This window comes from Parasteatoda tepidariorum, chromosome 2, assembly GCF_982258835.1.
Source record: "Parasteatoda tepidariorum strain Cologne lab strain chromosome 2, Ptep-v5.0, whole genome shotgun sequence".
Classification (NCBI taxonomy): Eukaryota; Metazoa; Arthropoda; class Arachnida; order Araneae; family Theridiidae; genus Parasteatoda; species Parasteatoda tepidariorum.
This window is the reverse complement of record NC_141756.1, coordinates 72,700,071-72,722,224: the sequence shown is the minus strand read 5'-3', so window position 1 is coordinate 72,722,224 and position 22,154 is coordinate 72,700,071. Positions and strand designations below refer to the sequence as shown.

General features: G+C 27.4%; 1 protein-coding gene across 1 annotated transcript in view; it reads left to right on the top strand.

Annotated features, from left to right (window-relative positions):
- Positions 1–22,154, top strand: part of LOC107453570 (synaptogenesis protein syg-2) — a 91,100-nt gene that overhangs the window by 1,603 nt on the left and 67,343 nt on the right. Inside the window, exon 2 of the mRNA XM_087157519.1 lies at positions 16,117–16,254. Within this exon, the coding sequence (XP_087013645.1) occupies positions 16,117–16,254 (138 nt within the window). The remainder of the gene's footprint in view (positions 1–16,116; positions 16,255–22,154) is intronic.

The window sequence follows — 22,154 nt, the reverse complement described above, 5'->3', positions numbered from 1 at the left end:
ATCTTAATCAATCAATGATAATCCGTAAATGTAACATTATTTATATACAAGAACTTTTCTAATGCCATAGGGACATTTTATTTATTTCCTCAAGTGTATAAATATCCGCTTCTTAAAAAAAATAATAAATTTATATTTGTGTTTCTGTAAAATCCCACAAGCATCACAAAAATATTTCAGTTAATTTTAATAGCTGTGGATCGCGCTGCCAAATGTTTACTTTATGATCTTTTTTTAGTTTCTAAAACACGTATTGTTTTGGTATTAAAGTAAAAGAAGGTAAACGCAATATAGGTGACCTCATTTTCATAAAATTATAAAATTTATCTTTTACAAAGGAAGCAAGTTTCAAGATCTACGGACAAAAACAAGCAAAGTTAGTGAAAAAAAAATACATGAAAAATACTCTACATAAAAACACCCTACGAAAAAAAATATTAATTATGTAAATTTAAATATTCAGGAAATACCCCAAAAAATAACACCTCTAGTACAATCATCAACAACAACGAAAAATGATTTTTCCAATTGAGACACTATGGTCCTGAAAATCACAAAAAGTGTGTGAAGGAAAACTTAACACCAAATCAAGCTTTCATTTTTGCAGCAAAAAGATAAAAAATATTAATACCATTTTTGATAAGATAGGCTAAAATGTCTTACAGTGCAATTTTCTTTTTCTGTTTACTTTTTCACTGTTTTTCACTTTCATCTTTAACTAACTGTTCTTACTTTATTTTGTATTCTGAACTAACTTTACTAGCGCTTGTGCGAAGCATATATTATTGTGATTATAAATTTTATGTCTACTGAATTAAAGAAATAAAGGCAACTACTTCATGCCCAAAAGAGTGAAAGAACACTCTTTGCACCAGGAACTAAGAGCATTGTGTTTATTGCGTCACTTTGGTGAAAGAAAAATTGCCACCAGTTTTTGGGTTACATTAAATTGTCTTACAGTGTAGAAGGTGCGCAAAGTTGATCGTTTTAAATTTCCATGCCTTAGGTCTTCAAGAAATATATTTGTATCAAAATACGCTTTGATTATTTAAAAAAACAACTATACAGAGTTTATCTCAAATATAAATATAGTATAAATCGATATTGCTATTTTTGAGAACTTATACTTTAGAAACTCGAAGTGTTTAGAATCCATAGTGTTCAGGAAATTAAAATGCCAAAATTAAGGGATAGGAAAAAACACAATTTTTTTGCCGTTTTTATTGTATCTACTATAATATTGTATCTATTGTACTGTATCTATTGTATCGTTATTGTATCTACACTTTTAAAACTGAGGTGTAATATCTCTCTGAATGTGATGTTGATCAACTTGAAAATAATTCGTGCTCAACTCTAAGAAAAAGAGAAAAAAATAAACATTTTATTTCGGGTAAACAACAAACTGAGAGTTTTTATACGACTTAAAATAGTATAATTTACAAGTAATTAATGTCACTCTCTCTCACCGTACGAGAATTATGTTCCCATTCAAAAACACCAATGTTGGCGTTCTTTGAATAGTATCAATCCAAGTAAAATTTCGCAGGCAGTATATTTTCAATCTGAAATGAATTAGAGTTAATACGTTGTAATTTTCAATGCATTCATTAAAATGTATGGATGAAATATATGTATGTATATTTTTAAATGTGCAATAATGATTGTTATATTTTAATTTCTAAATCTTTAATTTCTAAATCTATTTTAACTTATTTTATAATCGACAATTTCTATCCGCTTCTCTTCCGTTAAGCCTGGTTCGAATTCGTCCTAAGATTCTCTACATGCTACGCGTTTGCTTGATTTACAAACTAATTTTATTTTAAGAATTAATGTATAGATGTATTTTAAATTAATGAACCTTACTTCGTATTGTATTATAAAATAATTTTACAAACTCTTATCCGTATCTTTTTTTACTGTTACTATAAATTTCGGAGTAACAAAATTGGCAGCGGCTACTTTATACAAAATAGTGTAAAAGAAAGTCTACATCAATGTTCCTTTTCACTTAAAATACTGTAAAGAAATGTTCTTTTATACTTAAAATAGGGTAGAAGAACATTGGTAAAGTAAATAGTGTGTTACGGTGCTTCACTACATCACTTTGGTGTAAAGTAGTTGTCAATTCCACATACGATTAGGATGAACAATATTTGCTAACTCATATTTTTTAATCTTGTGCAGAACAGTGGTTTCCTGAATAATAGTGGTTTCCAACCTTTAGGAGGTATTTTTTGAAGTTTAGAGGGAAATATAAGTAATGGCATCTAAAAATGAAGCACAAATTGAAATTCGCTAAAATAAATAAAAATTGTTAAAAAATACTGGCATTGCCATACGGAAATGAATCACAATTTTTCATGTAGAAGAAATTAAAACGATGATTAAACCGAAAACTTTTAAAGACAAACTAATTCAGAAAGACACGGCAGTATGAGATATTTCACTATTCGTCTAAAAATCTTTAAATTAGCTTTCATATTTTATATTTGCTTTTAAAAGAGTAAAATCTAAGCTAAAAACCTGCCAGTTTTAATAAAACTTTAGCTGATTATTATCATCCAATTTTATAGAATCTCCTTTCTACAAGTTTTTTGCTATATATAAGTAAGACAACTGATGCTAGAAGGAATACAGAGAAAATATTCATTAAAGGATTCGGGGAAGTATTGGTCAAGGAGAGGATGTAGTTAAGAATATATATGGGACTAAAATAAATTATATTCTGCAAAAAAAAAAAAAAAAAACTTTTGTTATGATTTTTACACTAAATAAATTTTTTGGACTTGATGGTATTTTTTTTCAAGTACGCATTTTTTCTCTCCTTATAATTCCTAAATTAATTTTAAAGGAAATGAATATCATTACTGTCAAAAAATCTATCAAATATGTTTTATACATTCAAAATATTTAAAATATTTAGCCAGTTTTGGCAAGAAATTTTTTTTTTCTCTTCACACTTCCTTATATTACATTATTTTAATACAATTATTCTCTATCTTGAGTCGATAAGCTTTGTTGCTATTTTATGTGTATTATTTTGTATTCCCAGAGCATTTTTTTTAAGATTTGTAGTTCTTATGGAATTTACGCATCACTAAAAACTAATCCTTTAAGCGCGTCAAATATAATAACTCTTTCTGTTCTTTGGAGAACACTATTAGTATCTTACTTGGGCGAGTTGGTAGCGCAAACAGGCATTCCATATTTCAAAATTTGCTCGATTCTGGTTTTCAGTCCTGTGATTTTGGTCTTAAATGTCAGGTCTGTTAGTTTATGTCAAATATTTCATTTGATATTGAAAATTAGTATGAATGAAAATTTCTCCATAATGCATTATTTGTTATCATGCAATGTTTTAAATCTTGCATCACCGAAACATATTTGAAAGTATAAATGGAGATATAAACTTTTAGATATTAAAAGACCGTTCTATAAAATATATATGACGTTTTGTATGAGTAAATGTGTGAAAATTAAACAATACCCAAATATACTTTACAAAATACATTTCTCGAGAAAAAATCCCTGAATTTTTAAAAAAGTTATGGGATCCTTAAAAGAGTCTTTATTTGTGTATTATATATATATAAAAAATAAATTATCTAAAAGGACATGAATCCGTATTTCGCATCCAATTAGCATAAATAACAGGAAATTGGGACTACTCCAACTATCATCTAAACACTGGACAAAACACTGGATAAAAAAGAACAAAAATGGAAAAGCCGAAAACTGAAAAGCATGGCAGCGTCATTTCTGTCAATCTTCTGTATTTTAATTGATTTGTTTGATTCAATTTTATATTTTTTCTGATCAACAATTTTAGATATTCAATTCGTAGATACGTAGTTTTCGATTTTGGCAAATGAATTAATTTAATACTCAAACTTGCGACGTTTGATTCTCATGCAAAAGATAGAGTTTCCATTCAGACGGACATATGCAATCACTGAACACATACGGTAAGTTGAAAAATGCACTGATTAAAGTTCAAAGTTTTCATGAAAAAGTATTCGATGAAGCATAAATTTAATTTTTAAATGATCGGAAATATGTTATGCCTATTTCAGCAAGTCAAATCGGTAATATCAGAATGTCATTTGGACTTAAGTAGCATTTAATGTAAATTAACTTTACATGACTTTCCGGAACTTATAATTAAATCTAAAATTATCAAAAAATACGAAATAATGTAATTCGGTTACAGATTCAACCAGCAGATCCGCACTTCAAAGGAATTGAGGTAACTCAATCAGATTTTACTGACAACTGCATTAATTTTGAAATAAAGCAAAAATACTTTTTTTGCCCTCAATAATCAAATTCTTCCACAAGCTCTTTCCAAATGAAGTTTCTATGCAAATGAAATCGAGAAGTGTCATGAATAATTCCAAGTTACTGAAAATTCATTAAACCTCTGTATCAAAGAACTCAATGCATTGATTGTTTAGCCCCAGAACCGATTACTATGCGCAACCATATGCAGTAAATCGGCGATTATTTTCACATTAAACTCATTAATTTAGTGAGAAACAAGAGAGTTTGAAAGAGAAGCCTAATTCACAGATGTTACTCACACAGCAAATGCTAATATCTTAAATTTAATTTCTCAGATTTCCCCGCTTTATAGTAGAGAATAAACAGCCCGAATTTATCGCAGAATCTCAACTAAGCATTAAGGCCTCATTATCTGAGTTTATTTTTGTCCGTTTCGGGGCATCAATTAAGAGCGAGGGCTTAGTTCCTTTCTTCAAGCAGTTTTCACGTAAAATATTCATTTGCTTTAAATCTCCGAGTGGAGAATTGTTTTAAAATTTATCTTATAAAAATTTGATAGAGTGTGCATTGTATTTGGAAGTACATCGCGTACTATTCAAAGTTCATGTCTACGTTCATTGTAATGGGAATAGAAAGAAATTTCTTCATTCATGCTTTTAAGATTATTTTAATTAATGTGTTAATAAAGTATTATATTCAAATATTTTATTTATTTATTTTGTTTTATTCCACTCGCCAACAGTATGAATTGTTTGTGCGGTTTTCTTCAGATCTCTCCAATCACCGAAACATATCGATAATAAATAAACGAAAGTTAAGATATCGATGTGGACTGATGCTTTTTATTATGACCTGCAAATTCATAAACTTCAAGCATTTTTCTTCGAATATTTATTATGAAAATTTGATATAATATTTTATAGCACTGTATTTCATTATTTTTTTCAAATGAAGAAATGAACATTTTGTCAAAAAAATATTATTTTTCTTGGAACTCAAGGAAACAACAATTAATCAAAGGGCTTTACAATTATTAGCAAGATTATATTACAACAATTACTTACAATTCGATTACTTACAATCACATTAATACTGAATTCTCTAACTAAAATAATCTTAAATGAAATTTTTAAAAATATATATTAGTTGAAAGCAAATTATTTGGCCATATTATCTTCCAGAATGGGCTAAAACATTTGCGTTATCCTTTGTGAGACGAGTTAAATAAATTTCGTTGAGTAAAAGCTGAAAAACAAACTTTAAAATTTAATAACTTCAAAATGAAATAAACAAAAAATCCATGAACTTTTTTCCTATCTTAGTTGCAAAAAGTTATATTTTCGCATCGATTTATTTTTCCTTTCATCAAATATTCAATTTTATTTAATATTACCTGATTTTACTATGAAATAATTCCCTCGTTTCTTTTCCTTCCGTACGTTGAAAGCTATGACGCTGACTGTGACATTCTGAAACAAACTATTCATGTTTTTTTTTCAATAAAGTAAATTACCTACTATATCATTTTTCTTGTTTTGAATATAATTTATTTTATTTTGTTTTTTGTTTCCAGTTAAAAAATAGGGTCCTACTCATTTTCGATTAAGACTTTTTCTTTTCTCAATATTGTTGTGATCAAGGTACCATAAGAAAAAATATATAACGTTTTTTTTTCAAATGTTAAATATTTCTCATCTAATTTCTTGAAGACTTTAAGAAGCCGTATTAATTATATTTCAATTCATATTCATTATCTCCCCCCACTTAATTATGCGGCCATGTATTGATAAATTTAGAAAATATAAAGAAATTCCATTGAAAAGAGTTTTGTTTAGCTAAATGTAGGTAACAGTTAGGGCCAGTGTTTCGTCCAAAAGAGAAACTAACGATGGGAAACTCTTTCATTCCGCGATGCGTTAATTTATTTAATAATTTCTCATTGAGTTAATTTTTATTTATAAAGACACATTACAAAATTTAGTTATTTATAAACACACAGTCATGGTCCATTCTTAACAGTTAAATTAGAAGTATCCTCATCCAGCTTTAGACCGAAAACTAAATGGTCATAAAAATCAAATTGATTTTATGTAATAAGCTAAATGAATTTCCTTTTGATCAATCAATATTAGTTCCAAAAATACTAATATATATCATTGATAGAAAATTATGGCCCTATAAATGATTAACTTAATTCCAAGAGAAAATAACTCCAAGATTTCTTTTTATATATAAGTATTATTTTTTATTTTTTTTCTCATTTAGAATCATTTGATTTAAATTTATTATTATTTTGGTGCAATTTATAATGTCTTAATCAATTAAAATATTTATACTTAGACGCTTCAAAGATATTTGTCAATGAAAATACCATATAATAATTAAATGAAAGGAAATTATATTCCATTTCAAAATATTTTAAAGGAAATTCTAAACAAAAACCTAGATTCAGCAAATTTCCATCTAGATACATATTTCTTCTTTTATTTAATTGAGAATATGCTTAGTCAACTTAAGGTGAAATGGCTTAAGGGGAAAAAGAAATAAAGTAATTAATTTTAATATGTCACCAAATATTTTATTCTGATATATTTTTACCTGAGGTAAAAGTAAGATAAAATTTTATTATTTGGGAATTATATTTCATTCAGCTAACAAGAAATGTCTTTAACTCATAAATTAAATAACTGCTTGCCATTAATTTGTATGTTATGTCGATTTATTTTTCTAAGTGAAAAACGATATTACAAATTGCGTTGTGAATAAATTGTTCAGCATAAAGTCTTGCAGATTTATTATGACCTAAACTATTTCAAGAAAGTCTAATGAACTGAAATTGTTTTTTGAATATATATCGTACAATTAGAATTTTAACTTAAGTAACTTTTCCTAATTGATCAGAATTGAAAATACTGAGTGTTTAATATTTTATTTAAATAAATGTATTTTTTCACTGTAATGTGAATTACAAATTACGACATTCATTAAAAAATATTTTTTTTTTATAATTTTATTCTTTAAAACTATAATGTTATATGCAATTATATTCTGTAAGACTATAATATTGATCAAAATTATGTTCTTTAAAACTATAAATATGAGAATTAAACTATATGACGATTTTTACAGTATGTATAGATCATTTTTCCTCTGAGTCTTTTCTTTATTTCCAAAACGCAAAATAAATCAAAAAGGCGAAATTTTAAACATATGTAAATTGCTTTTAATAGAAAAAAGCTAAATTGAATAAACATCGTAAATATATATATATATATATATATATATATATATATATATTTTTTATGTTCGTGATTACACTTTTAACCACATTGATATTTATTCCATTTTTAGTAACATTGTATAAAATTAATTTCAAATCTAAACAACTTAGTATTTAAATGAATATTTTTTAAAGATTTTTTATTTTCAAATTCTGTTTCATATACAGAATTTTAAATAAAAGGAAATAAGCTAAGCTTTCTTTCTTTTTAACTTTTCACATAGAATTTTTTTCTCGAAAAATTAGCAACTTGTAACGCTATGTCTTGTTATTTAACATTTAATTTCTTACAATATAGATAGATTTTAACTTAAAGTATTATTTCTCTTAAATTCAATCGATGTCTGCATACATTTAGATTAAGATGTCGTTGCCATTCTTTTATAGTCACTGCTGCATGTTTTCTACTCATATAATTTTATTATGTTTTCTTTTAAATTTGAAAATTAACAATACTGTTACTTCTTTTCATTCTTTTTCAATATAACAACTAACAAGCTTTATTCTTAAAAAAACTTTAAATAATATGAAAAATATGAACTAGTGATTTACAGCAGTTTGTAAAATTAGTTTAATGAGGGATTAAATTTTTCTTTTGAAATTACAGTTTTCACTGTAATTAAAAGATGTGAATCATGGATCTATGAAGTTAAGTAGTAAGCTAACCTTATTTAAAGTTTTTATTTTCATTTTAGTTAAAATAATAGTAATTTATTATCAAGTTAGTTCATTTCGCATAGATTAGTAAAGAAATTTAAAAAAAAAATTGTTTCTTAACTGCTGTGTCTCAAATCATGGATTTATTAAGTTTAGTTAGTTAACTAACTTTTTTTTTAAAGTTTTCATTCTCCTGTTGGTTAAAATAACTGTCATTTATTCTAAAGTTAGTTTATTCTGCATTGAAATGATCAAAAAAAATAATCCATTGTCTATTGTTTTTTTTTCTCCTTTAAGAAAATCATCATTAGAATCTTCATTAAGGAATTAGTTTTACTACGTAATGATTAAAATGACTTTTTTTCCAACAAGGAAAACTCTTTAATTTGGCCACTTTTACAAAAGTTTCTAAAATGACTTTCACTAGAACTTAAACTCATGTTTTCAAAATACTGTTTGTACGGTAAAACTTGGTTTAATGACATATTTACTTATCGGAATACATTAGGGCTCTCTTTTTGAATGGTGTACACAGATCAATAGAAAGCTTTCATTGATTATCCTTTAACGTAGCACGCCCTAATGAATCTGGACAAAACATGAAAATACGATCAAGTCTGGGTTAAAAAGGATTGTAGGAAATCCAGTAACGAACTTATTCATCTCATAATAAGTGACCCAAATTCCAAAGAGGCGAGCACCTATAATAATCGATTTCGAATATTGGGAAAAAATCATTCTCCTTTTTTTGCTGATGCTGATCAAAGAAAATCTATTTAGAGAATAATTGCTGAAATCTATAATATTAATTTCCATTTTTTAACAACTGAAATTTTTGTGAATAAGAGAGCTTTCAATAATTTCCAGACTCTCATTATTCACTTAACAAAAATATTTTATTTTAAAAGGGCGAAGTTCTTAGCGGGATAGCTTAGACAACAGAATGAAAGATGTAGTAGTATTTTTGATAATTATATCTATCTTTTATATATATATATATATATATATATATATATATATATATATATATATATATATATATATATATATATATATATATATATATATATATATATATATATATAAAACTTCCATCGGCAGGTCAATTTAAAAGAACAAAAAGGATAAAATAACAAGAAAAACAAGGGAAAAAGAGAGCATTTAGTACAGTCAAAAATGTTTATACTAAGAAGGTGTTCGGCCAGACAGTCATGGCCCGTTACAAGTCTAAATAGAGCAACTGCCTTAAACCTCGGCTGATTTGGGATAATTAAGATATGGTTGAATATATGTATGTACAAATGGAGAGCTGACTTTCCCGGAAATTTTTCTATCAATGCTTCGATGATTCTACGATATTCTGTCTTTTCTAAGACTTATTCTAACCTGAGTCTAATATTCTAAGGTTAAGGTTAACTAAACCATAACCTACAACTTCTTGAAGGAAGGCATTGGCAGCTCAATAAACAAACTTCAGAAAGATTTTAAAAAATCAGAGGAAATTTCGACAAAAAATTAGTATATGTACCAGAAAAACCGAGGACCATTTGCCCTATTTGGCACATACTATTTAATTGATTGCTATAAAAATAAATGAACAAGTTAAAGTTTTTATTTGAAATCCTGCTTTTTTTATAACCTTTACTGTTTTGAGAATTGCAGTGAAGTTTACCAAGCGTCAAGAATGACTGTAGACGTTAACTAGGTGGGATAAGAATTTTTTTTTTTCAAAACGGTTTTCAAAGACTGTCAAAATTACTGTAGGTTTTCGAACGTCTGCGAGTGAAATATAAAACATTGTAAAATCATAAAGTTTCTTTTTAAATAAAATTCTATGTTGACTAATTTTATTGCCTGTATTTGATTGAGAAAATACATTTATGAATTAGACACTAAATAAATAACTTTCCTTTGTGTGTCAGGATAATATATGGAGCCATTCTAAGGTGATTGTTGCATCCTTTTGCCAAAAGGAAATGAGAAAACATTAAAAATGTCAATATGTGTTGCAGTCAGTTTTCATATATTGACATCAGTCAACAATAACAATGGCATATTAATAAAATTAATTGATTGATTAATTATGAAATAATTAATTCAGTCATTAATGAAATTAACTGAAAGAATCAATTTAATTGAAATTCGTGTTTAATATGTTTTTTTCATCAGTAAAATGCGGATACTAAAATTATTTATTAATTATTATAGTGAAAGAAATAAAATGTTATAATAGATTACTTAATAACCAAAATTTTGAATTTTTACAGATTAACTATAACCAAAAAGGAATTAAGCAATAAAAAATTTATGTTATAGTTATTTCGCCCAATAATGCTGCACTGAAACAAAAGTGTACCCAAAACAACAAACAAGAATGCGGCAATGTTTACCGTTTTTCAGGCTCTATGGCAACACCAAATTGGTAATTTTTTCCAAAGAGCGTTGGTAATGATTTTGATAAAATAAGCCATGGGATTTAATGATATAATATGTGATACAATTTGGTACATGTAGCAAAGTGTGATGATTTTATCATGATACCTTAAGCCCTGCCATAAATATGATGGTTAAATTTATTTTTGAAGTCTTATAACTTTTACTAAATGTTTGATAATAAGGACTATAATTTTGAAAGTCAGTATTTTAATTAAATCGTAACCATACAAACGGTAAAAATTAACAATGAAAGTTTTTTTTAAATATTGTATAACTTAGTTTTATTAACAGATATATTGTCTTTTTTTACCAGAAATGTCATTTCCATGTAGCAGTGTAATTTTAGAAAACTTGTTTTTTCTCTCAGAGGGGATATGTGATGAGAAATTTTAAAATTTAGTGTTTTCAACGCTCTTAGTTAAAACTGATTGATGAAATTAGTGATTGTACTACTCATTTATATATCTTAGGGAATTTGTCAAAAGAAATTGATTCCACATGTTGCGGAACTAATATTATGTGCTTACGTCGTTTAAATTCATTTTTTCTTTTGAGGATAGACTAGGGCTTATTTTCTTAAAAAAGACTACAGGCGTTGTAATCGCCATGAAATGTACTCATAAAATATTTTGTACCTCTATAAGACTATGTAATTATTAATATTGCACCAATTTTCATGATGACATTGCTATATATTACCGAAATTAAGTATTAATAATCGGGAGGCTCTTTTAAGCGAATTTCATAGTAAAATATTTCAATTTTATTTTCTACATACGTAAGTTTATTATTTTTATTTTTATTTGTAACGATTACCAAAATAAATTATCATTGACGTCAATAATATTATTGATGTTTTATTACGCGTCTCCTCAACCAATTAGAACCATTTCACCCTTAATTTTAAATTTCAGGTCAATGATGATTTATAAATTTTTGACATATTGATATTTTTTTTATTTCAACGGTCAAAATATCGTGCTAACAGTGGACAACAAAGACATATATTTCTTTGAACACATACTAAAGGTAGCACCAAATCAACAAACACATGGTGTATTCGGAGAAAACATGTTGTACCGCACTGTATGGTAATGACATTTCTGTTAAAAAAAACTCTAAATCTGATAAAAGGAACTTTAATTCTAGTCAATAAAACTAAAATATAAGGTATTTACAACCATTCGTTTAGAAATGTTCTCATGTATATGGTAACCGTTTTCTGGTACTTCTGGTTTTCATAAAATATAGTTCTTATTACTACGCATTTAGCTACAAAACTGAAAACTAAATTTAATCTACTATATGGTTTTTATTTCATGGTCTACGACATCATGATAAATTAACAAAATTTTGCATCATTAACTTACAGGTTTTAAAACCATACTTTATAGTTTATTTTATCAAAATCATTAACAATATGCTTCGGTAAAATTATCGAGCTTTTTGGGGTTCTCATGGAACCAAACACACAGTATATTTAATCATATCATATATTCTGGTAATTTAACTAAATTTTTTTTTCAGTGTATATTAAGCGTGACCTTGAAATTGAACTTAGCAAGTAGCTGAATAGCAAGAAACTGATTTTTTATTTTTAATCAAATTCAATGGCCATTAACTATTTTTGCCATCACTAAACATGTTTGAAATTAGCTTAAAAAAAGCGTTAAGCGTAGTAAAAAATCAAAATCTGATTCATAATGATATATTAATATTGCTATACAGGTTATTGATGAATAGATTGCAATGTAATTCTTAAGTAATGTATAGATAGGAACATTTCAGTTCACTAACAGTCTTAAAGTTTAAAAAAAATTATGCTTTTTTTTTCCATTTATCTACTTAAAACTTTTATACCGTTTTTTGAAATTGCTCTTCTTGCTCTAAAAAATTTTGGTGGGGCTACTATTGAGCCCAAAAACATGAAAAAAATATTATAATGTTTTTTTTTGTTTTTGAAATAATTCAAATCTGGTAAAATTCTGAGAAAAGAAATCTGGTAAAATTCTGAGAAAAGAAATCTGGTAAAATTCTGAGAAAAGAAATCTAATAAAATTATCGCACTGTATTTGTGACATTTCTGATTAAAAAAAACATAATTTTGGTTTTTAAAAACCAAAATACGCTGCATTTTTATTTTTCTGATCATATGATACCGGTTTACAGGAAATTCTGTTGTTCAAAATTATAGTTCTTATTACCACACATTTAGTAAAAAATTTAAAACTAAGAAGTAAATTTATCCGAATAAATTGTTTTTACCCCAAGCTCAAAAGTATCATAATAAAATTAACAAATTTTACCACATTTAACAAATTCCATTGCATGAAATCATATTTTATGGATAATTTTACCGTAATCAATACTAAGGCTTTTCGGTATAAATTAGCTGGATTATAGGTGGTCCCATTGAACCAGAAATACGGTAAATTATACCATATTCTCATAGTTTTGACCATACTTTTTCTCGATGCACGACATCAAAATGTATCTGAATTTTTTTTTTCGTTCTTCAATGAAATTTATTTTTATAAAATAAACACGAGTGATAATAATAATGAGAAGAAGAAGAAAGATTTTAAAAATAGCACGGTATTTTAATGTACAAAAAATGTACTATTTCGATCGAGTGTACACCTAGTATAAAAACAATCTTTTGTAATATTTTTATAGTGTAGATTTCTAATAACGTGTACATGCTTTAATATATCTGACTTAAAATAAATGCTTTTTTTCCCTCTCTAATATTTCCATTGAATGAACACCGAATAAGAAGTGAGTTGTGATTACTTCAGCAAATATCTCCAGGATTGCTTTTCTACTTTTCTCTAAGGATTGGGGATAAGTCAAAACCATTTGGAAATCTTTAGCTTGCTCTCTGAAGGATATTGATCGCGACAAAATTTATCTTAAAGGCTTCAGCAGAATTGTCTAAAGTCTCTTCTTTGATTGTTAGTCCCCGAACTTCTGCTAATTGTCAACAACTAAGACCATTTATCTCTTAGATAATGGTTTTTCTTTTGAAGTTTTTTTGTGTTGTTTGTTTTTATCCAATTATTGATTCAGAAATATATATATAAAAAAAAGATCTTAAAAAGTTTAAATTGTTTTTAATGATTATTTATTTTTAGTTAAACGTTTTACGGAAAAAAACTTTTATTTTCGATTTAATTTTTTTTTGCTTCAATCGATTCATTCATTTTCGGAGAATGGATTTATTCTTAAATTTAAATTAAATTCTACAGATCCTTTACGCTCTTAATGCTTCTAAGCAAATTGTTGTTGCTGTCTTAGCTTGTATTTGGTATAAAAAGATTATAATATAAAAGATAAAGATAAACTACTAAAATACGATAAATTTTACCATATTCTATCTCTATGAGAACTTTATTGGAAGAGTTGGAGTACTTTAATAATGATTTTGGTAAAATTAACAATAAAATATAAATTATACTGCCTGATCAAATTTGATTGATCTGGTAACATTTAGTAATTTTATAATGGTACCTTAAAGAATGGCAAATAAACTGCATAGCCGTTAAAATTAACAGTTCAGTTTCGTATTTTTTACTATATGTGTGTATTATTTCTCTTAACATGAGACACAAAACACATATTAACGCAGCGGACTGTTATTTTATTTGCACATTGTATTCACACACTTGCCTTTTTCGAGGTTGATAATACACACACTAGTTCTCGTTTCTTACACAGAGGGCGTTGCTCGCATACAAAACTGAACAGTGTGGTAATAAGAGCTGTAATTTAAAGACCCAGAATTTCCAGTAAACTATTCAGAAAAATTGCACTTGAATGGTTTGAATACCGTATATTTTGGGTTCATTAACCAGAATTTGTGCTTTTTTTTCCTTAAAAATGTCATTAACATAGTACGGTAGCTTTACCAGTTTTCTTTTTCTTCGTAAAGCAATAATTTGACGCATTGAAAAATATATCATTGCAAAATTATCTCTCGCAATTTGATAACTTCAAATTTGGAAAATAATTGAAATTTAATTCTTACTGAGCATTTCTTAAAAACTATGAATTGGATTAACACTTCTAAATCAGTATGTATATAGTGCTTGTTTTACTTTTCGTTTATAACAACATTTTTATTTAAAAATATTATTTTCCTTTTCAGATATACACAATTTTAAAAAAAGTACTAATTTTCAAAATAAAGCCGAAATCTATGTAAAACTTTTAAACATGTTATTGCTTGAAACTTAAAATTTGTATTATTAAATATATCTGCTCTTGTTTACACAAATTTCTTATAGTTTTACTTTCAAGTTGAAGTAGTAATAAAAGTTTTGAGTTTACTTGCACCTTTAATTAGCTTGTAGTGTGTAAAGAGTCCTTAATACTAAATGGCAAATTCAGAGCTCTTTTTCTTAATTTCTCAGGTGAAATAAATACTATTTTCCATTTAGTTGGGCTCAAATAGAGTGCAAAAAAGCTAAAGACAATATTTTACAAAATGGCTTTGAAAAATAATTCATTTCAGTCAAACTTCGTTAAAATCAATATCTTGATTTCTGCCCGATGGCCCTACTATGCACAGGATGACTATACGCCCCGACAGAAACTATAAAAATTGTGTAAATTTTTACGTGGTCTATCAATTGATTATTGACTTTTTTTATTACAATTAGAGCATTTTCATTATCTTTTAATTAAAATCGTTTTAAACAACAAAAGAAGAAAACAAATGCGTATTACCAACATTTAAAACAATTATTGGATTGAAAGCAAGTTATTGTTATAATATCTCAATTATTTTTTCATCTTTAGAGTTTTAACTGTTACTTTTTTATGACTATTAAGTTAATTTTTAACAGTTTTTTGTTCTTATAATCAGATCCATGAAAAATAATTTTTAAAAAATGTACATGTCACTTTATATATATGTACATCAATGATAGTCCTGAGCAAATCAGTAATAATCTCATTGTTTAATCATATCGTTTCAAGTAAAAATACTTCATTATCTTTTTCGGATGAAGCTTTATGTTGGAAAGCCAGATTTTTAGTTTCATGTTAAAAGCCAGTCCCTTGCTTTTTACCTAATAACCTTGAAGTAGCTTTATTTCTATATTTTAATGAGAAAAAACTGCACATTAAGTTAATAGTTTTTAAAATCCAAGTTCTTGAAATAATAATAATTTGCTTGTTCAGCAAAATTATGCTTTTCGACTACTTTTCTTTATAATATCTAATTATTATTTACCAGTAATCAATAAGAGTACTTGAATTATTTATTTATTTGCATAACTATAACTTGAAATTCGACATTCCAATCCTATCATCGATCTTAGAGGTATCTAGAATATTTCATTTCAAAATTCCATTAAAAAACTTTTTCAGGCTATAAACATAACTGTTTGCTACAGCTATTTATAACTTCAGAGTTTCTCTTATATTTCCATTCTTTTTTTTCCTTCTTTTAGTTTACTTCTGCGAAAATCAATACTTCCGTGTTCGGCCAACAGATCAAGAAAGCAAAGAAGGAGATGAAGTAGAGTTTAGGTGCCATATTGGCAATAGAGCGGGTGCTGTTCAATGGAGTAAAGATGGGTTTCTTTTAGGTAAGTAACCATTTGTATAAATCAATAAAGTTAGCATTAGTCAAGAGAAAAAGAGTGTATTCTACTGATTTTGGCGTAGTAAATAAATTTTGGAGCATCCCAGTTAAATGTTGGCATTAGTAGGAAGGCTATGAAGCGTTTTCCTTTGGCATACTGAAAAACCTTGAAATAATACAGTTAATTTGTAGTATTAATCAAGAGAACAGAGTATGTATATATATTATTTTGACATTCTAAATTAATCTTTAAATTACCCAATTACATATTACAATTGCATATTGGTTATAGAGCTATAGCTGCTTATTGGAGTAAAGATAGGTTTCTTTTAGATAAAAAGCCATTTGTATAACTCAAAACAATGGCATTAATCAGAGGAACAAACAGTCTATTAAACTACAATAAATATGAAATAACCTAGTTGACTTTTCGCATTAGCAAAAAGAAAGTGAAGTTTTTTTTTTCATTTTGACATTATAAGACAATTTTGAAATAACCCAAGTAAATACAGTGAATTCGCGATAACTCGAATCTGATAGGACTGACGAAAAACTTCGACATATCGGAAGTTCGACTTACCGTTAGTTTCGGTTTTGGACTTTCAAAATATTGTCGGATTATTTAATTAATGCTTATTAATTACAAACTTTCTAAATGTTTACAATATTTAAGATCATTTTTCTGACAAACCATTTACGATAAGACTGTTTGAAGCACTTTATGATACCCTGGTCCATCGGCTGCAACTTTGCTGCTGTGTTTGGCGGGAGAAACTGAAAATTTACTGCTTTCAAATTAGGTAGATCACTATGCGCTGTACATTTATCCATAAAGAGTATCACTTTTCTTTTTTTAGCGAAGAATTTCCGATCCAACTTTCTTACATAGTCTTCAAATAAAACTGATGTCATCCAAAACTTTTTGTTAGACTTGTAATCCAAGGGATACGTTTTTGCATTCTTGAAATATCGGTGATTTCGGTATTTTCCGATAACAAGTAAGGGCAATTTTTCTGTCCCAGACGCATTTCCTCCAACTAGGACAGTCAAACGTTTCTTGCTCATTTTACCCCCTGAGCAGTTTTCATCCTTAAACATCATAGTCTTATTTGGAAGACATTTAAAAAATAAACTGATTTCATCAATATTGAAAACATCATTTTAACTGTATCCTTGAAGTAAATTTGGTAACGTTTAATTTAACCACTGTTCACACACTTCAAGAGGGACAGCTTTAGCTTCTCCACGAAGAGAGCGAATGACATTGTGTGTGTGTGTTGCAAAGGAAGGAGCAAGATATCAGTTCGTAAGTTTTTTTTCTTGCTTTAAAAGATCCAAAAAAAATCGAGTTAAAGGAAGTAAAACTCGAGTAATCGAGAATAATTAACATGAAATTGAAGATAAACGGGTCGGGACCTCATAAAAAAATCGAGTTATAGTAATATTCGAGTTATCATACTTCGAGTTATAGCGAATTGACTGTATTAGCATTAATCATGTTACTTTATCATTGTAAATGAGAATTTGAATTATCCCAACGATTGGGAGTATTATTCATGAGCACAGATATTATGTTCAACTTGACTTTGACTTTGCAAATGAAATAACCCAGTAAAATGTTAGCATATCTAGAAAAGAACAGGTATAAATGTTAGTAAAAATGCATAGTTCAACTTTCACAACTTTGTAAATGTATTTTATAATGAAAATAATCTGATAAAATGTTAGCTTTAATCATGAGAACAGAGAATGTATTCGTATTATTTCAGGATTCTAAACGAGTCTTGAACTTAACAGTAGAATGGTAGGATTAATCATAAAAACAAAGAGTAAATTCGACTTTACTGACCTTGTAAATGAATCTGTAAAGATTTAGATTAAATGTTGTCATTAGTCAAGAGAATATAAAATGAATTCAACTGATTTTGCCTTTTTAAATAACCAATTTTGGCATAGTTTGAATATCATCAATATGTTTTTTATAATCGAGTACGAAATAACATGAGCTTTCTGTTCTTCTGAATGCCGTTTTGCAACAAAAACATGAAATAGCTTTTATAAAACGGAAGCATATTTTTAATTGTGTAATATGGATAATTATAATTCTGATTGTAATAAATAATTTCATAATAATTATTTTCTATTCGCTTTTGCCTTGTTAAGTCTTATTCAAATTCGAAACTTTCTTAATAGTCTTTATGTGCTATGCGTATGTTTGATTTACAATCCACTTTTTTGTTTTAATTATTAGTGTGTATTTCGAAACTATCGTAAAAAGTATTATACTCTCTCGTATGCATATCATATCTTCTTCTTATTGTAAATTTTAATGTTACTTGATAGTGAAATTGGGGGACAAACACTTTATACCAAAAGAAGTAAAAAGGAATATTCCAGGTGTTTAACTATATCTAGGTGTTATATGTGGTGTTTCACTACGCCAAAGCATTATATGTGGCGTTTCACTGCATCAAGGCACTATCTGTGATATTTAACTACATCTACGCACCCGGGATGTTTCCCTGCTACATTTTTTGATGAAACATAGTAGCTACAAATTTTGGTGTTAAAATAAACTAAGAATTTTTATCTATATATAGAAAAATAAATGTCTGGGGATGTGTGTGCCTTTTATAGACTCCTAAAGTTTCCGACGGAAATCCGGGAAACAGCTGGAGATAGTTAAAGCTCAAGGAAAGTCTCTCTCGATATTAGAACATTTTACGATGAACTGTTTAAGCTGGATGAGTGAAAAAAGAAAAGGAATTTTCCGATTGGTTAGGTGTTAGTCATTGTTTAAAGTTTAATGATTCAAATTTTCACATCTTTTAAAGATAACATCATTCATAATTATTAGCTTATAGCTCTAGTTGATCAAAAAATAGTTTAATGTACGTATTTAAATATTTAAGTATTTTATATTCGCGATCGCAACGAACTATAGGGGGCGTTGTTGTATGAGACGAATACCTGCGATTTCTATACGAGCAATCATTCAGATACTCTACAGACGTCTTTAATGTAGCGCGTAGCATTGTAACGTTCCTACTTTATTGTGGCTTACTAAATTTAAAAAAGAAAAATGTTTGATATTCTTTCTTATGCAAACGAAAACAAAATGGTATCTCTTTTTTTAGAGAAGGAACATCAAAAACTCATCTGAATAATATTTGTAAATAAACAGAAAAAAATATGTATATTCTTATAGGAGTTAAAACTTAATGCCTGAGAAATAGTTTTACTAAATTTAATGATATAGCATGAAAGGCCCATTTAAACTTTACAATCCATAGTTGTAAGAATCATTTATATTAAAAAAATAAATGAACAAAAAGTAGGACATGAAGCCTCATAATTTTATATAATTTAATTTTGTAAACAGAGTTTTTAGAAAACAATTCTTATCAAAAACTTTTAAGTTTAAAAAAAGATTATTTATTTAGAAACTAAAAAACGTAAAATAAGGAATGCTTTCGAAACAAAAACAAAAAAAAAAATTCCTTTTGACGCCATTTTTAGTGCTACGAAAAGTGTCTTTGGGATTTTTGGGATTTGCTGATTTTATTTTTTCCGGAGCGAAATATTTTACCGAAAAAACGAAATTTTACCAATTCCCATCACATGAAACTTTATCTTAGTAAACGTACATTTTGGAAATGTTATTTCATTTCGAAACTTATTTATTAGAGTTCATATGGCGACAGCACCAGGTAGGTGAAAGAGAATAGAGTTTGTTTTAAATCTATGCTAAACTCTATATCAGTCCATTTTCCACAGAAATCCAATCGACTACTTTGATTATAAATAAAACGTTGTCGCAAAAATTTTAAGCGTAGATTAGTGGCACTTAAAAACCGCCAAATCTGTAGCTGCGGTGTTATTAATACGTAATTACCGAAGTTTTATTCCGTACTTTTCTGAGTACTATTACTTCAAACATTAGAGTACGCAAGAAGTATACATTAACACATAATGTTAAACCAATTAATTTTTCCAAAAAAGTATTATGACAGCAATTATTATTAAAAAATTATTAACTAAAAAACGTAAAATGAAGAATTTTTAGAATAAAAAATGATTTCAAAAGTTCTTCATATTGAAATAAAAACCTTATTGTTTCGTTTTTTTTATTCTTATAGTTCTTAATACGTAAAAAACCATTCTGTAGAGAACTATCATCAAATAAGAAAAAAAAAATTATTTATCAGCAAATTTTTTTTGATAAAAATCATAATACTCACCTGTTTTATAAATCCGCAGAATTCCAAATAAAATGTTCTTCGTTTGAAAATTTTATTTTCAAATAATGCATACATAGATTATCCCTTCATTACTTTTAGATAACATACCAAACAGCAAGATTTTATAATTGTAAGATCTCGATATGAATTTGAATATGTAGCTTAAAAACAGAGTAACTGAATTCTAGTTGAAATTATTCTTTCAAAACTGAAGAATACTTACCAAGAAAACGATAAAAATTTATTAATAATCAACATAAATGAAACTATTTCAAGTAGCTCGGATGATTCTTTATTGTTGTTTTTCGAATTATGTAGATACAGAAATATATACTATTCTATAAGGAAGAAGAATATTCTATAACTATTATACAGTTCTGTGTACGTTCTGAATTCACATTTATTCATTGGAATGACAAAAGCAATGTTGACTTCACTTTAATTTGTAATGAATTGAAGACAGAAAAAATTATGTGACCGTAATATACACATCTGTAACAGCAAGTGATGATGCAATCGGGAAGTTCTGTTGCTGGTAATAAAAAGATAAAAATTATTGAGAAATTGCTCTTCAAATTCTTGGCGTGTTCAGCTTCATTGTTTTGTATACTTTGGTTAGTTTTTTCAAGTTCTTCTACCTCTTCCTTAGGGAAATTTTGCTTCTTATTTGCTGATAAGAAAATGGCGTCAGTTATTGCCAAAGGTTATGATGGGATTAATACCCGATATTTTCAGGCTCCCGTTAAAAGCGTACTCGAGCTTTGCGATCGCGGATTCGCTATATCGGATAAACTCATTGAACATTACTTGGTAGCACGCGTGGTCTACGTCACCAAATATTTATTCTTTGTCTGATACCTCGCGCTTTTTTTATTTATATTAATTCTTTTAAACGTGTTTCTAAAAAAATACTTATTTAAAACTTATTGTAATGAAATAGAAAAAATATTTATATATTCAAAAGCAAAGTTAATGGGAAAGTAATACTAATTCGTTTTGGAGAAACATGAAAAATCAACGCTAAAGATTATTAAATAATTAAGATAATACAATAAAAACAGGACACTACGATGAAAACATGACAATACAATAAAAAAATGACAATACAATAAAAAGGATACTGCTTTCTATCCCCACTGGAACAAGAAAACGGTGAAGGTCGCGGTTGAGATGGGATGACTCGGTTTAGTCTGATTTTCTTGCAATTAATGAAAATAATAGGAGATCAAAGATAAATCGGAAGTCTGTATGGAGAAATCTTCAGAGGAAGGCATTGGCCCACATTGGGCTGTCTGATCAACTATGATGAAGATGATGAATATATGCAGATTGAAATTTAAAACAAATAATCTCTGTACTAGAGAGGAAAAATAATGGAGTAAAGGTATTTATTTGTATAGAAGAAGCCATCATACTATCATTGACGACAATGATGCTTAATTAATGTTGGTAATATTTATTAATTGAAATAAAAAAAAAAATTCTTGAACTAAAAGCAAAGATAAGGAGAAAAGATACTTATTCGCGTTTTGGGTAACCCTAAAAAATCTGCACATTATTCTTGACACTAATGTTCAATTAATATTGATAACGTTAATTAATCAAAAATGAGTTATGTGCTAAAAAGCCAAGCTCACGAAGAAACGATTAGGAGGAAATTCAT